This window comes from Bubalus bubalis, chromosome 13, assembly GCF_019923935.1.
Source record: "Bubalus bubalis isolate 160015118507 breed Murrah chromosome 13, NDDB_SH_1, whole genome shotgun sequence".
NCBI lineage: Eukaryota > Metazoa > Chordata > Mammalia > Artiodactyla > Bovidae > Bubalus > Bubalus bubalis.
Genome location: NC_059169.1, coordinates 16862645 through 16876772, shown reverse-complemented (window position 1 = coordinate 16876772; position 14128 = coordinate 16862645). Strand labels below are relative to the sequence as shown.

The following is a 14128-nucleotide window of genomic DNA, read 5'->3' as shown; positions in this document are numbered from 1 at the left end:
TGACTAGACAGACCTTTGTTGACAAAGTACTGTCTCTCCTTTTAAATATGCTGTCTAGGTTGGTAATAGCTTTTCTTCCAAGTAGCAAGTGGTTTTTAATTTCATGGCTGAACTCACCATCTTCAGTGATTTTGGAGCCCACAAAAATAGTGTCTCTCACTGTTTCCATTGTTTTCCCATCTATTTCCCATGAAGTGATGGGACCAGATGCCATGATCTTTGTTTTTTAATGTCGAGTTTTTAACCAGCTTTTTCACTCTCCTCTTTCACTGTCATCAAGAGGCTCTTCAGTTCCTCTTCACTTTCTTCCATAAGGGTGGTGTCATCTGCATATCTGAGGTTATTGATATTTATCCTGGCAATCTTGATTCCAGCCTGTGCTTCATCCAGCCTGGCATTTCACATGGTGTATTCTGCATAGAATTTAAATAAGAAGGGTGACAATATACAACCTTGATATACTCCTTTCCTACTCTGGAACCAGTCTGTTGTTTCATGTGCAGTTCTAACTATTGCATCTTGACCTGCATACATATTTCTCAGGAGGCAGGTAAAGTGGTCTGGTATAACCATCTCTTGAAGAATTTTCCACAGTTTGTTATGATTTACAGTCAAAGGCTTCGGCGTAATCAATAAAGCAGAAGTAGATGCTTTTCTGGAATTCTCTTGCTTTTTTGATGATCCAACAGATGTTGGCAATTTGATTTCTGGTTCCTCTGTCTTTTCTAAAACCAGCTTGAACCTCTGGGAGTTCATGGTTCACATACTGCTGAAGCCTGGCTTGGAGAATTTTGAACATTACTTTACTAGCGTGTAAAATGAGTGCATCTTGTGGTCATTTGAACATTCTTTGGTATTTCCCTTCTTTGGGATTGGAATGAAAACTGACCTTTTCCAGTCCTGTGGCACTGCTGAGTTTTCCAAATTTGCTGGCATATTGAGTGCAGCACTTTCACAGCATCATATTTCGGGATTTGACATAGCTCAACTGGAATTCCATAACCTCCACTAGCTTTGTTCATAGTGATGCTTCCTAAGGCCCACTTGACTTCACATTCCAAGATGTCTGGGTCCAGATGAGTGATAACCACATCGTGGTTATCTGGGTTGTGAACATCTTTTTATGTATAGTTGTTCTGTGTATTCTTGCCACCTCTTCTTAATATCTTCTGCTTTTGTTAGGTCCATAAATTTTTGTCCTTTATTGTGCCCATCTTTGCATGAAATATTCCCTGGGTATCTCTAATTTTCTTGAAGAGATCTCTAGTCTTTCCCATTCTATTGTTTTCCTCTATTTCTTTGCATTGATCACTGGTGAAGGATTTCATATCTCTCCTTGCTATTCTTTGGAACTCTGCATTCAAATAGGTATATCTTTCCTTTTGTCCTTTGCCTTTAGCTTCTCTTCTTTTCATAGCTATTTGTAAGGCCTCCTTAGACAACCATTTTGTCTTTTTGCATTTCTTTTTCTGGGGATGGTCTTGATCATTGCCTTCTGTACAATGTCACGATCCTCCATCCATAGTTCTTCAGGTATTCTATTAGATCTAATCCCTGGAATTTATTTGTTACTTCCACTGTGTAATTGTAAGGGATTTTATTTACGTCATACCTGAATGGTCTAGTGGTTTTCCCTAATTCAATTTAAGTCTGAATTTTGCAATAAGGAGTTCATGATCTGAACCACAGTCAGCTCTCAGTCTTGTTTTTGCTGAATGTATAGAGCTTCTCCATCTCTGGCTGCAAATAATATAATCAACCTGATGTTGGTACTGACCATCTGGTGATGTCCATGTGTAGCGCCATCTCTTGTGTTGTTGGAAGAGGATGTTTGCTATGACCAGTGGGTTCTCTTGGAAAAACCCTGTTAGCCTTTGCCCTGCTTCATTTGTACTCCAAGGCCAAATTTGCCTGTTACTGCAGGTATCTCTTGACTTCCTACTTTTGCATTCCAGTACCCTATGATGAAAAGGACATATTTTTGGGGTGTTAGCTGTAGAAGGTCTTGTAGGTCTTCCGCAAATGTTCTCTGTTCCAGAACTGAGCCCCCATCTCCTCTGGGTCTCCTTGACATCCCAGGAAAACTTATATTATGTTACCTACTTCTCTCTCAAGTAACGGCTTCTGTATTTACCTACCTGATAGGCTGTGATTTCTATAGGGAAGAAACTAAGCTTTATTCATCCCTGAAACTGAGTAGGGACCTTACTTCATGTTTGATGAATGGATACTCGAAAAAGAAGTGCCTAGTGCAACACAGATCTGACCAATAGCTACAATGCCCTGGGTCATGTGATCTATGCATAACGTCAGTGGTAAAAAGACTGAGGGGGGACAGCAGAGAGGAGATTGGGTCTGGCTGGGTACCACCCACTTGGCATATCCCTTGAAGGCTTCCTATGTAGCAGGCACTGATCAGAGCACAGGGGAAAGAAAAATCCCTGCCCACAAGACCTTCATCATACGGAGGAGAAGATAATCCAGCAACACCTATACCACGTGCCAAGAAGGGCCACTCCAGCAGGATCCTTAGGGACACTAACTAATGTGCGTTGGTTAGTGGGCAACAACACCACTACCTATTTATTATTAGAAAAGCAAAACTCTCACTTATGGAACAATACATATAATTACATCGAATTTGCACACAGAGAAATGAAAGTTGCATAAATAGAACCTTTGTCTTACATCCTCAAAAGAACCCTGGCTGACACCAAACCCTGGCACCTGGCATCCCAATAAGCTGAGCCCAGTGAGAAGAACAGGAAGTGGAAGAGTATCCCTCAGGGGCAGCTCACCTGGTCAAACCTGTTCATATCGTTGGACAGCAGGTTGACAATCTGGCCTGCGGTGGTCTTCCCCATGGCTGAGCTACTTAGGCGAAGTGCCTGAAATGAGAGAGGGAGACAGAGAACTGGATTCCTAAGGTCATACCAAGTCATCTTAGAACATAACACAATGGAGCATGTGTTCTTGGGATCTTGAGTGGTATCACCACAAGCAGGGTGACCCCTGACAGCAGGGATCTAGGGACCCTTGATCAGCCTTTCACTCCTCACTGTGGCAGCAGCCCCACCCGCAAGGACAGCAAAGGGAGAAGCAGGAGGCAGAAGCAAAATCCGCCTCCCTCCCCAGTTTCAATGAACTTGAACCTGGCCAAAGGATAAAGGGTGTAGGTTTACACTTAAGAGACAAGTAAGTAATTTTGAGCCAAATTAAATGAGGGTGGAGAGGCTGCCTTAAGGAAACAAATTCAGAGACTTGGACTCTAAATCTGAACTCAATCATAAATTCTGTGGGTGACAATATTTAACCACATGGGCTTCGTTTTCTCATTCCAAAATGAGCAAGTATAACATTCAAAACACCGTTCCTGTGAGGTTCCCATTCTTTTTTTTTTTTTTTAATATTTTAAATCACTTTATTGAGTTATAATTTGCAAACAATCAAAAGCTCCCATTTTAAGTACACAGTCCAATGAGTTTTGACAACTACCAACACTTCCATAACTACCTCGCAAATCAAGCTACAGAATATATCCATCATCCCCAAAACTCCCTCCTGCCATGTTACAGTCGATCCCCCCTCCACTCCTGGCAACCACTGATGGGCTTTTTGTTGCCATACATTAGTTTGCGTGTTGTAGATCTTCAGATAAATGGAATCTTATAGTATGTAGTCTTCTGGACCTGGATTCTTGTATTCAGTGTAACTTTTTTTTTTTTTTTAAGATTTATCTATCACTGCTTTGTTCTTTTTATTGCTAAGGAGTATTTCATTAAATGAAGGTAGCACAATTTATTTATTTATTTATTTTTTTGTTCGTAGAAGCTTTATTCATAATAGATAAAGAAGTGGAAACAACCCAACAACGACTGAACAAATGGATGAACAAAATGGGGTATACCCGTATGATGGAATATTATTCAGCCATAAAAGGAATGAAGTAATGATTCATGATACAACATACATGAACCTTGAAAACACGATGGTAAGTGAAAGAAACCAGACGCAAAAGGCCAAATGTCGTATGATTCCATTTTTATGAAATTTCTAGAATAGGCAAATCCATAGAGAGAGAAAGATCAGTGATTGCCAATGGCTAGTGGGGAGGAGAGAACAAGGAGTAACTGTTAATGGATATGGAGTTTCCGTTTGGAGTGATGAAAATATTCTGAAATATGGCAATGGCTTCCTAATTTTATGAATAACTCACTGAATTGTGCATTTTAAGGGGTGAATTTTATGGCATGTGAATTATGTCTCAGTAAAAATAAGTTAATTTAAAAAGTCTTTTTTTTTTTTTTTCAAGTATTTCTACTTTTTGGAATTTATTGAAATTTTTTGTCCTGATTTTTTTTTTAAATTTTTTTTAAATTTTATTTTATTTTTAAACTTCACATAACTGTATTAGTTTTGCCAAATATCAAAATGAATCTGCCACAGGTATACATGTGTTCCCCATCCTGAACCCTCCTCCCTCCTCCCTCCCCATTCCATCCCTCTGGGTCGTCCCAGTGCACCAGCCCCTAGCATCCAGTATCGTGCATCGAACCTGGACTGGCAACTTGTTTCATACATGATATTTTACATGTTTGAATGCCATTCTCCCAAATCTTCCCGCCCTCTCCCTCTCCCACAGAGTCCATAAGACTGTTCTATACATCAGTGTCTCTTTTGCTGTCTCGTACATAGGGTTATTGTTACCATCTTTCTAAATTCCATATATATGTGTTAGTATACTGTATTGGTGTTTTTCTTTCTGGCTTACTTCACTCTGTATAATAGGCTCCAGTTTCATCCACCTCATTAGAACTGATTCAAATGTATTCTTTTTAATGGCTGAATAATACTCCATTGTGTATATGTACCACTGCTTTCTTATCCATTCATCTGCTGATGGACATCTAGGTTGCTTCCATGTCCTGGCTATTATGAACAGTGCTGCGATGAACATTGGGGTACACGTGTCTCTTTCCCTTCTGGTTTCCTCAGTGTGTATGCCCAGCAGTGGGATTGCTGGATCATAAGGCAGGTCTATTTCCAGTTTTTAAAGGAATCTCCACACTGTTCTCCATAGTGGCTGTACTAGTTTGCATTCCCACCAACAGTGTAAGAGGGTTCCCTTTTCTCCACACCCTCTCCAGCATTTATTACTTGTAGACTTTGGATCGCAGCCATTCTGACTGGTGTGAAATGGTACCTCATAGTGGTTTTGATTTGCATTTCTCTGATAATGAGTGATGTTGAGCATCTTTTCATGTGTTTGTTAGCCATCTGTATGTCTTCTTTGGAGAAATGTCTATTTAGTTCTTTGGCCCATTTTTTGATTGGGTCATTTATTTTTCTGGAGTTGAGCTGTAGGAGTTGCTTGTATATTCTGGAGATTAGTTGTTTGTCAGTTGCTTCATTTGCTATTATCTTCTCCCATTCTGAAGGCTGTCTTTTCACCTTGCTAATAGTTTCCTTTGATGTGCAGAAGCTTTTAAGGTTAATTAGGTCCCATTTGTTTATTTTTGCTAATATTTCCAATATTCTGGGAGGTGGGTCATAGAGGATCCTGCTGTGATGTATGTCAGAGAGTGTTTTGCCTATGTTCTCCTCTAGGAGTTTTATAGTTTCTGGTCTTATGTTTTGAGTTTATTTTTGTGTATGGTGTTAGAAAGTGTTCTAGTTTCATTCTTTTACAAGTGGTTGACCAGAGTTCCCAGCACCACTTGTTAAAGAGATTGTCTTTAATCCATTGTATATTCTTGCCTCCTTTGTCAAAGATAAGGTGTCCATATGTGCATGGATTTATCTCTGGGCTTTCTATTTTGTTCCATTGATCTATATTTCTGTCTTTGTGCCAGTACCATACTGTCTTGATAACTGTGGCTTTGTAGTAGCCTGAAGTCAGGTAGGTTGATTCCTCCAGTTCCATTCTTCTTTCTCAAGATCACTTTGGCTATTCGAGGTTTTTTGTTTTTCCATACAAATTGTGAAATTATTTGTTCTAGCTCTGTGAAGAATGCTGTTGGTAGCTTGATAGGGATTGCATTGAATCTATAGATTGCTTTGGGTAGTATACTCATTTTCACTATATTGATTCTTCCAATCTATGAACATGGTATATTTCTCCATCTGTTAGTGTCCTCTTTGATTTCTTTCACCAGTATTTTATAGTTTTCTATATATAGGTCTTTAGATTCTTTAGGTAGATATATTCCTAAGTATTTTATTCTTTCCGTTGCAATGGTGAATGGAATTGTTTCCTTAATTTCTCTTTCTGTTTTCTCATTATTAGTGTATAGGAATGCAAGGGATTTCTGTGTGTTGATTTTATATCCTGCAACTTTACTATAGTCATTGATTAATTCTAGTAATTTTCTGGTGGAGTCTTTAGGGTTTTCTATGTAGAGGATCATGTCATCTGCAAACAGTGAGAGCTTTACTTCTTCTTTTCCAATTTGGATTCCTTTTATTTCTTTTTCTGTTCTTATTGCTGTGGCCAAAACTTCCAAAACTATGTTGAATAGTAATGGTGAAAGTGGGCACCCTTGTCTTGTTCCTAACTTTAGAGGAAATGCTTTCAATTTTTCCCCATTGAGGATAATGTTTGCTGTGGGTTTGTCATATATAGCTTTTATTATGTTGAGGTATGTTCCTTCTATTCCTGCTTTCTGGAGAGTTTTTTTTTTATCATAAATTGATGTTGAATTTTGTCAAAGGCTTTCTCTGCATCTATTGAGATAATCATATGGTTTTTCTTTTTCAATTTGTTAATGTGGTGTATTACATTGATTGATTTGCGGATATTGAAGAATCCTTGCATCCCTGGGATAAAGCCCACTTGGTCATGGTGTATGATCTTTTTAATGTGTTGTTGGATTCTGATTGCTAGAATTTTGTTAAGGATTTTTGCATCTATGTTCATCAGTGATATTGGCCTGTAGTTTTCTTTTTTTGTGGGATCTTTGTCAGGTTTTGGTATTAGGGTGATGGTGGCCTCATAGAATGAGTTTGGAAGTTTACCATCCTCTGCAATTTTCTGGAAGAGTTTGAGCAGGATAGGTGTTAGCTCTTCTCTAAATTTTTGGTAGAATTCAGCTGTGAAGCCGTCTGGACCTGGGCTTTTGTTTGCCGGAAGATTTTTTATTACAGTTTCAATTTCCGTGCTTGTGATGGGTCTGTTAAGATTTTCTATTTCTTCCTGGTCGAGTTTTGGAAAGTTGTACTTTTCTAAGAATTTGTCCATTTCTTCCTCGTTGTCCATTTTATTGGCATATAATTGTTGATAGTAGTCTCTTATGATCCTTTGTATTTCTGTGTTGTCTGTTGTGATCTCTCCATTTTCATTTCTAATTTTATTGATTTGATTTTTCTCCCTTTGTTTCTTGATGAGTCTGGCTAATGGTTTGTCAATTTTATTTATCCTTTCAAAGAACCAGCTTTTGGTTTTGTTGATTTTTGCTATGGTCTCTTTTGTTTCTTTTGCATTTATTTCTGCTCTAATTTTTAAGATTTCTTTCCTTCTACTAACCCTGGGGTTCTTCATTTCTTCCTTTTCTAGTTGCTTTAGGTGTAGAGTTAGGTTATTTATTTGACTTTTTTCTTGTTTCTTGAGGTGTGCCTGTATTGCTATGAACTTTCCCCTTAGGACTGCTTTTACCGTGTCCCACAGGTTTTGGGTTGTTGTGTTTTCATTTTCATTCGTTTCTATGCAAATTTTGATTTCTTTTTTGATTTCTTCTGTGATTTGTTGGTTATTCAGCAGCGTGTTGTTCAGTCTCCATATGTTGGATTTTTTAATAGTTTTTCTCCTGTAATTGAGATCTAATCTTACTGCATTGTGGTCAGAAAAGATGCTTGGAATGATTTCTATTTTTTTGAATTTACCAAGGCTAGCTTTATGGCCCAGGATGTGATCTATCCTGGAGAAGGTTCCATGTGCGCTTGAGAAGAAGGTGAAATTCATTGTTTTGGGGGGAAATGTCCTATAGATATCAATTAGGTCTAACTGGTCTATTGTATCGTTTAAAGTTTGTGTTTCCTGGTTAATTTTCTGTTTAGTTGATCTATCCATAGGTGTGAGTGGGGTATTAAAGTCTCCCACTATTATTGTGTTATTGTTAATTTCTTCTTTCATACTTGTTAGCATTTGTCTTACATACTGCAGTGCTCCCGTGTTGGGTGCATATATATTTATAATTGTTATATCTTCTTCTTGGATTGATCCTTTGATCATTATGTAGTGACCATCTTTGTCTCTTTTCACAGTATTTGTTTTAAAGTCTATTTTATCTGATATGAGTATTGCTACTTCTGCTTTCTTTTGGTCCCTATTTGCATGGAAAATCTTTTTCCAGCCCTTCACTTTCAGTCTGTATGTGTCCCCTGTTTTGAGGTGGGTTTCTTGTAGACAACATATGTAGGGGTCTTGTTTTTGTATCCATTCAGCCAGCCTTTGTCTTTTGGTTGGGGCATTCAACCCATTTACGTTTAAGGTAATTACTGATAAGTATGACCCCGTTGCCATTTACTTTATTGTTTTGGGTTCGAATTTATACATCATTTTTGTGTTTCCTGTCTAGAGAATATCCTTTAGTATTTGTTGGAGAGCTGGTTTGGTGGTGCAGAATTCTCTCAGCTTTTGCTTGTCTGAAAAGCTTTTGATTTCTCCTTCATACTTGAATGAGATCCTTGCTGGGTACAATAATCTGGGCTGTAGGTTATTTTCTTTCATCATTTTAAGTATGTCTTGCCATTCCCTCCTGGCTTGAAGAGTTTCTATTGAAAGATCAGCTGTTATCCTTATGGGTATTCCCTTGTGTGTTATTTGTTGTTTTTCCCTTGCTGCTTTTAATATTTGTTCTTTGTGTTTTATCTTTGTTAATTTGATTAATATGTGTCTTGGGGTGTTTCGCCTTGGGTTTATCCTGTTTGGGACTCTCTGGGTTTCTTGGACCTGGGTGATTATTTCCTTCCCCATTTTAGGGAAGTTTTCAACTATTATCTCCTCAAGTATTTTCTCATGGTCTTTCTTTTTGTCTTCTTCTTCTGGGACCCCTATGATTCGAATGTTGTAGCGTTTAATATTGTCCTGGAGGTCTCTGAGATTGTCCTCATTTCTTTTAATTCGTTTTTCTTTTGTCCTCTCTGATTCATTTATTTCTACCATTCTATCTTCTAATTCACTAATCCTATCTTCTGCCTCTGTTATTCTACTATTTGTTGCCTCCAGAGTGTTTTTAATTTCACTTATTGCATTATTCATTATATATTGACTCTTTTTTATTTCTTCTAAGTCTTTGTTAAACCTTTCTTGCATCTTCTCAATCCTTGCCTCCAGGCTATTTATCTGTGATTCCATTTTAATTTCAAGATTTTGGATCAATTTCACTATCATTATTCGGAATTCTTTATCAGGTAGATTCCCTATCTCTTCCTCTTTTGTTTGGTTTGGTGGGCATTTATCCTGTTCCTTTATCTGCTGGGTATTCCTCTGTCTCTTCATCTTGTTTAAATTGCTGAGTTTGGGGTGTCCTTTCTGTATTCTGGCAGTTTGTGGCGTTCTCTTTATTGTGGCATTTCCTCGCTGTGTGTGGGTTTGTACAGGTGGCTTGTCAAGGTTTCCTGGTTAGGGAAGCTTGTGTCGATGTTCTGGTGGATGGAGCTGTATTTCTTCTCTCTGGAGTGTAATGAAATGTCCAGTAATGAGTTATGAGATGTCTATGGTTTTGGGGTGACTTTGGGCAGCCTGTATCTTGAAGCTCAGGGCTGTGTTCCTTTGTTGCTGGAGAATTTGCTTGTTATGTCTTTCCCTGGAACTTGATGGCCCTTGTGTGGTGCTTGGTTTCAGTGTCGGTATGGAGGCATTTGATGAGCTCCTGTCAATGTTCCTTGGAGTCAGGAGTTCCCTGGAGTCAGGGTTTGGACTTAAGCCTCCTACTTCCAGTTATCGGTCTTATTTTTACAGTAGTTTCAAAACTTCTCCTTCTATACAGCACCACTGATAAAACATCTACGTTAGAGATGAAAAGTTTCTCTACTGTGAGGGTCACTCAGAGAGGTTCACAGCGTTACATGGAGAAGAGAAGAGGGAGGAGGGAGTTAGAGGTGACCCAAATGAGATGAGGTGGAATCAATAGTGGAGAGAGTGGGCTAGTCAGTAGTCACTTCCTTATGTGCACTCCACAACTGGGCCGCTCAGAGATGTTCACGGAGTTATACAGAGAAGAGAAGAAGGAGGCAGGAGACAGAGGTGGCCAGAAGGATAAAAGGGGGAAATGAAAAGGAGGGAGACAGATCCAGTCAGTAATCAGTTCCTTAAGTGTTCTCCACCGTCTGGAACACACAGAAATTCACAGAGTTGGGTAGAGTAGAGAGGGGTTAGGGAGGAGATACAGGTGACCTGGTGGAGAAAATGGAGAGTCCAAAGGGAGAGAGAGCAGTCAAGCCAGTAATCTCGTACCCTAGTGAAAAATGGGTCCTGAAGATTGGGTTCTTAAAGGTACGAAATTGGTAACAAATACATAAAAGCAAAAATTAAAAATCTAGAGTAGAGTTTGGAGTTTCAAAAATGCGATGTTAATGAAAAGAAGAAGGAAAAGAAAGAGAGAAAAAACGAACAAAGAAAAACAAACAAGGTCGTGAAAATTATAAAGAAAGTACAGGTACAAAATTGATAACTAATACCAAAAAGCAAAAATTAAAAATCTAGAGTAGAGTTTGGAATTTCAAAAATACAACGTTAAAAAAAAAAAAAAAAGAAGAAGAAGAAAAATAAAGAGAGAAAACAAACAAACCAACAAAAACAATGTCACAAAAATTATAAAGAAAATACAGGTACAAAATTGATATCAAATACCAAAAAGCATAAATTAAAAATCTTGAGTAGAGTTTGGAATTGCAGATATACGATGTTATATAAAAGAAGAAGAGAAAGAAACAGAGGGAAAAACAAAGTCACAGAAATTATGAAAAAAACTATAGGTACAAAATTGATAACATATACCAAAAGGCTAAAATTAAAGATCTAGAGTAGAGTTTGGAATTTCAAAAATACAATGTTAAAGAAAAGAAGAAAAAGAAAAAAGAAAAAAGAAAAAAAAAACACGGTCAAAAAATTATAAAATATATATATGAAGTTTGCTGAAGAAGAAAAAAAAAATAGGGTCTTTTTTTTTTTGCAAAATAATAGTTATAAAACTGAAAATTAAAAGACAATAGAGGACTTAAAAATTTTCTTTTAATTAAAACAAAAAAAAGAAAGATTGATCATAAAAATAGTAAAATATATCTAGGTCTTTCTCTGGTTTTGTTGTGAGTATTGTGGGTTCAGTTCATTTTTGGCAGTTCCTTAGTCCGACTTATATTTCTCAAGATCTATAGGCCCCTTCCTATGTAATCCATAGTAACCACAGGGTTTTAATCTATGGCCTGTAGCTTCCAAGGTGTTTCCCTCTGTTACAGCTTCTTCTGTTTGCTGGTCTCTTCAGTGTCTGGTTCCTGCCCTGACACAAAGGGGATGGTTGAGGACACTATTTTTTTTTTTTTTTTTTTTTTTTTAATTTAGGCTCACTTGTTCAGCCGCGCTGTGGGGAGGGAGGGAGGGATGCTGCAAACAGATAACACTGGCATGCGCTCGCAGTGCCTCAGCCACACTGGGTCTGCCCCCGCTCACGGCGCGTGTAGCCTCCCTGCCCACACTGCTTGGGCTCTAGGTTGTTCCGCCGGGAACAGTCAGAGGCCGGCCCTGGGCTGAGCTCCCAGGTCCAAGCCGCTCAGGTTCAGGCACTCGGGTAGTCCTCAGAGGCGCAGACTCGGTTGGGCCTGCGTTTTGTGTTCTTCCCAGATCCGAGCAGCTCAGCTGATGAGGTGTTTGGCGGGCGCCAATTCTGCGACTTATCGCCTCCCCGCCACTCGGTTATCTGGGTGTAAAACCGGCGCACCTTCTCAGGCAGCTGTTGACCGTCCAGACCCCCAAGTTTTAGTTAGCAAAGAAGCCTGCTTACAGTTTTATAGATAGTGTCTCTCTGGGGCTGCGATTGCCCACTTCCGGCTCTGGCTGCCTGTCACCGGAGGGGGAAGGTCTGCAGCCGGCTATCTCTGTTCAGTCCTTTGTTCTGTGCGCGGGCCTGGCAGTGTCTTAGGTTAGGGCTGGCTTTTCGCGTGGTAGATATCCCACAGTCTGGTTTGCTAGCCCAAATTATTTCACTCAGATAGCGCTCAGGACATTCGGCCCGATTCTTACTCTAAGGGACACAGCCCGCGCCGCACTTCCCTGCCCAGCCCCCGCTTGCTAATGCCGTGTTCAGGCGTTTGCGCTGCTTCTCCGCTGGGGGAGTTACCGTAGGGCTCACAATCTGCGATTTTTAATTGTTTATTTTTTTTTCCCCTCCCTTTTATGTTGCCCTCTGTGCTTCCAAAGCTCGGCACAGATTCGGCAGTGAGAGGGTTTCCTGGTGTTTGGAAACTTCTCTCTTTTTAAGACTCCCTTCCCGGGACGGAACTCCGTCCCTCCCTCTTTTGTCTCTTTTTTTGTCTTTTATATTTTTTCCTACCTCCTTTTGAAGACTTGGGCCGCTTTTCTGGGTGCCTGATGTCCTCTGCCGGCATTCAGAAGTTGTTTTGTGGAATTTACTTGATGTTTAAATGCTCTTTTGATGAATTTGTGGGGGAGAAAGTGTTCTCCCCGTCCTACTCCTCCGCCATCTTGGCTCCTCCCCCTGAGGTTCCCATTCTTAATGCCAGTCTGCTGACTTTACAAAAATCACAACCTGTGTTGTACAATCCCTTTATTTTGTAAGAAAAATGCCCCAGCAATCTGAGGAAACTGAAGAGACACAAGGAGCTGCTTCAACAGACCACCAGCTGGAGCCACTAATCCAAACAAAATGTCATACTTTATAAAAATGCTTTGATTACTCCTCAAGAAGAAAACCAATGATCAAGTGAGAATGTAAAATGATATAACCACAATGGAAGAGAATATGGAAGTTAATTAAACATTAAATTAGCATACAATATAGCAATTACACTACTAAGGATATACTCAAGAAAACTAAAAACACAAATTTGAACAGACAATTTGTGTACTCATATTCATGGCAGCAATGTTCACAATAGCTAAAAGATAGAATTGTCCATTGACAGATGAGCGAATACACAGAATGGTGTATAGACCTACAATGGAATATTATTCAGCCTTAAAAGGACTTAAATTCTGACATCTGGTACAACGTGGATGAATCTTGAAGACGTGCTACAGGACATAAGCCACATACAAAATGACAAACACTGAATCAATCCACTTACATGGGGTACTAAAGTAGTCAGGTTCACAGAGAGAAATGTAGAATGGTGCTGGATGAGGGAAGAGGGACTGGAAGTTAGTGGCTGCTATCCAAAAGTCTACAAGCAATAAATGCTGGAGAGGGTGTGGAGAAAATGGAACCCTCTTACACTGTTGGTAGAAATGCAAACTAGTTCAGCCACTATGGAGAACAGTGTGGAGATTCCTTAAAAAACTGGAAATAGAACTGCCTTATGACCCAGCAATCCCACTGCTGGGCATACACACTGAGGATACCAGAAAGGAAAGAGACACGTGTACCCCAATGTTCATCGCAACACTGTTTATAATAGCCAGGACGTGGAAGAAACCTAGATGTCCATCAGCAGATGAATGGATAAGAAAGCAGTGGTACATATACACAATGGAGTATTATTCAGCCATTAAAAAGGATACATTTGAATCAGTTCTAATGAGGTGCATGTAACTGGAGTCTATTATACAGAGTGAAGTAAGCCAGAAAGAAAAACACCAATACAGTATACTAACACATATATATGGAATTTAGAAAGATGGTAACAATAACCCTGTATACGAGACAGCAAAAGAGACACAGATGTATGGAACAGTCTTTTTGACTCTGTGGGAGAGGGAGAGGGTGGGATGATTTGGGAGAATGGCATTGAAACATGTATATTATCATATGTGGAACAGATTGCCAGTCCAGGTTCAATGCATGATACAGGATGCTTGGTGCTGGTGCACTGGGATGATCCAGAGGGATGGTATGGGGAGGGAGGGGGGTTCAGGATGGGGGACACATGTATACCCATGGCGGATTCATGTTGATGT

At 39.4% G+C, this 14128-nt stretch overlaps 1 protein-coding gene across 1 annotated transcript in view; it reads right to left on the bottom strand.

Moving 5' to 3' along the window:
- The window catches only part of LOC102413340 (ATP-binding cassette sub-family C member 4-like), a 168240-nt gene that overhangs the window by 127507 nt on the left and 26605 nt on the right, over window positions 1-14128 (bottom strand). Inside the window, 1 exon segment of the mRNA XM_044927067.2 lies at window positions 2799-2888. Within this exon segment, the coding sequence (XP_044783002.2) occupies window positions 2799-2888 (90 nt within the window).